The sequence below is a fragment of the Piliocolobus tephrosceles genome, chromosome 21 (genome assembly GCF_002776525.5).
Source record: "Piliocolobus tephrosceles isolate RC106 chromosome 21, ASM277652v3, whole genome shotgun sequence".
Lineage (NCBI taxonomy): Eukaryota > Metazoa > Chordata > Mammalia > Primates > Cercopithecidae > Piliocolobus > Piliocolobus tephrosceles.
The window spans coordinates 45642952-45644577 of record NC_045454.1 but is presented as its reverse complement, the minus strand read 5'-3'; the positions used below and the strand labels follow the sequence as shown (position 1 = coordinate 45644577).

Sequence of the window (1626 nt, the reverse complement as noted above, 5' to 3'; positions counted from 1 at the left end):
TTTCTTTCTTTCTTTCTTTCTTTCTTTCTTTCTTTCTTTCTTTCTTTTTTCTTTCTTTCTTTTCTTTCTCTCTCTCTCTTTCTTCTTTCTTTCTTTCTCTTTCTTTTTCTCTTTCTTTCTTTCTCTCTCTCCCTCTATCCTTCCTTCCTTCTCTCCTTCCCTCCTTTCCCTCCCTCCCTTCCTTCCTGTCTCTCTTTTTTTTTTTTTTGAGACAGGGTCTTGCTCTGTTGCCCAGGCTGGAGTGCAGTGGTACAATCTCGGCTCACTGCAACTTCTGCCTCCCCAGTTCAAGCAATTCTCCCACCTCAATCTCCCAAGGGGCTGGGACTACAGGCGCACACCACCATGCTCAGCTAATTTTTGTATTTTTTGGTAGAGATGGGGTTTCACCATGTTGGCCAGGCTGGTCTCAAACTCCTGACCTCAAGTGATTGGCCCACCTTGGCCTCCCAAAGTGCTGGGATTACAGGTGTCAGCCACTGTGCCCAGCCAGGTATTTCTTTATTGCAGTGTGAGTACAGACTAACACAGGTGCCTACTTGAGAGTGGTGGGTGAGAAGAGGGAAAGGATCAAAAAATGACCTATCTGGTACTATAATGATTACATACATGGGTGACAAAATTACCTGTACAGCAAACCCCCAACGACACACAATTTACTTATATAATGAACTGCATAAGTACCTCTGAAACAAAAATAAAAGTGCTTTTTTTTTAAAGTGCAGGATCAGTCCAGGCATGGTGGTGACTCATGCCTGTAATTCCAGCACTTTGGGAGGCTGAGGTGGGTAGATCACTTGAGGTCAGGAGTTTGAGATCAGCTGGCCAACGTGGTGAAATGCCATCTCCACTAAAAATACAAAAATTAGCCAGGCGTGGTGGTGTGCACCTGTAGTCCCAGTTACTGTGAGGCTGAGGTGGGAGAATCACTTGAACCTGGAAGGTGGACGCTACAGTGAGCCAAGACTGTGCCACTGCACTCCAGAACAAGCATCAAGTGCAGGATCAGAGAGAGCAAGCCCCTAGCCCCAGTCACACAGCGGCATCTGGTAGGCCGGACAGTCAAGGCCAGGACCAGCACCTGTGGCCTCTCCATGTTATCCTCTTAAATGTCCCACATGCTCAGTGCTAAGCACAGCCCCAACTAGCTGAGGCTGCCATGGAGACTTACAATAGTCTGTGACGTAGAAATAGGTGGGTTCCGTCCAGGAGCCGTTGCCCGCGAGGGAGGTGGCCCGGACTCGCACGCTGTAGTTCCCCGGCGACAGCCCGCGCAGCCTGCAGCCCCGTTCCAGAGCGAAGTGCTTGCGGGAGACACAGAGATGCAGCTCCTGGAAGGAAGAGAGGAGGAGGAGGAGGGTGGCTGAGTTTTGCACATTTGGGAGTGTCCGCCCCTAGCAGGGAGCTCATAGCCAGGATCCTGCTCAGAAATGACGCCAAGGCAGCAAAGCACAGACTAAGACACACAAGTGACTTTGAGAACTGCAGAATTTTATAACCACAGTGCTAGGGATAAGGATATAGATACAGATTATCATTATTGGAAAGGGCCGGACTTCATAAGCCAGAAGCCGAGCATTAGACCCCGATGGTTTCTTTTCTTTTCCTTTCTTCCCTTCTCTCCCC

General features: G+C 49.1%; 1 protein-coding gene across 1 annotated transcript in view; it reads right to left on the bottom strand.

Annotated features, from left to right (window-relative positions):
• INSR (insulin receptor) overlaps positions 1 to 1626 on the bottom strand; it is a 191362-nt gene that overhangs the window by 17664 nt on the left and 172072 nt on the right. The window contains exon 13 of the mRNA XM_026455549.2: positions 1172 to 1331. Within this exon, the coding sequence (XP_026311334.1) occupies positions 1172 to 1331 (160 nt within the window). The remainder of the gene's footprint in view (positions 1 to 1171; positions 1332 to 1626) is intronic.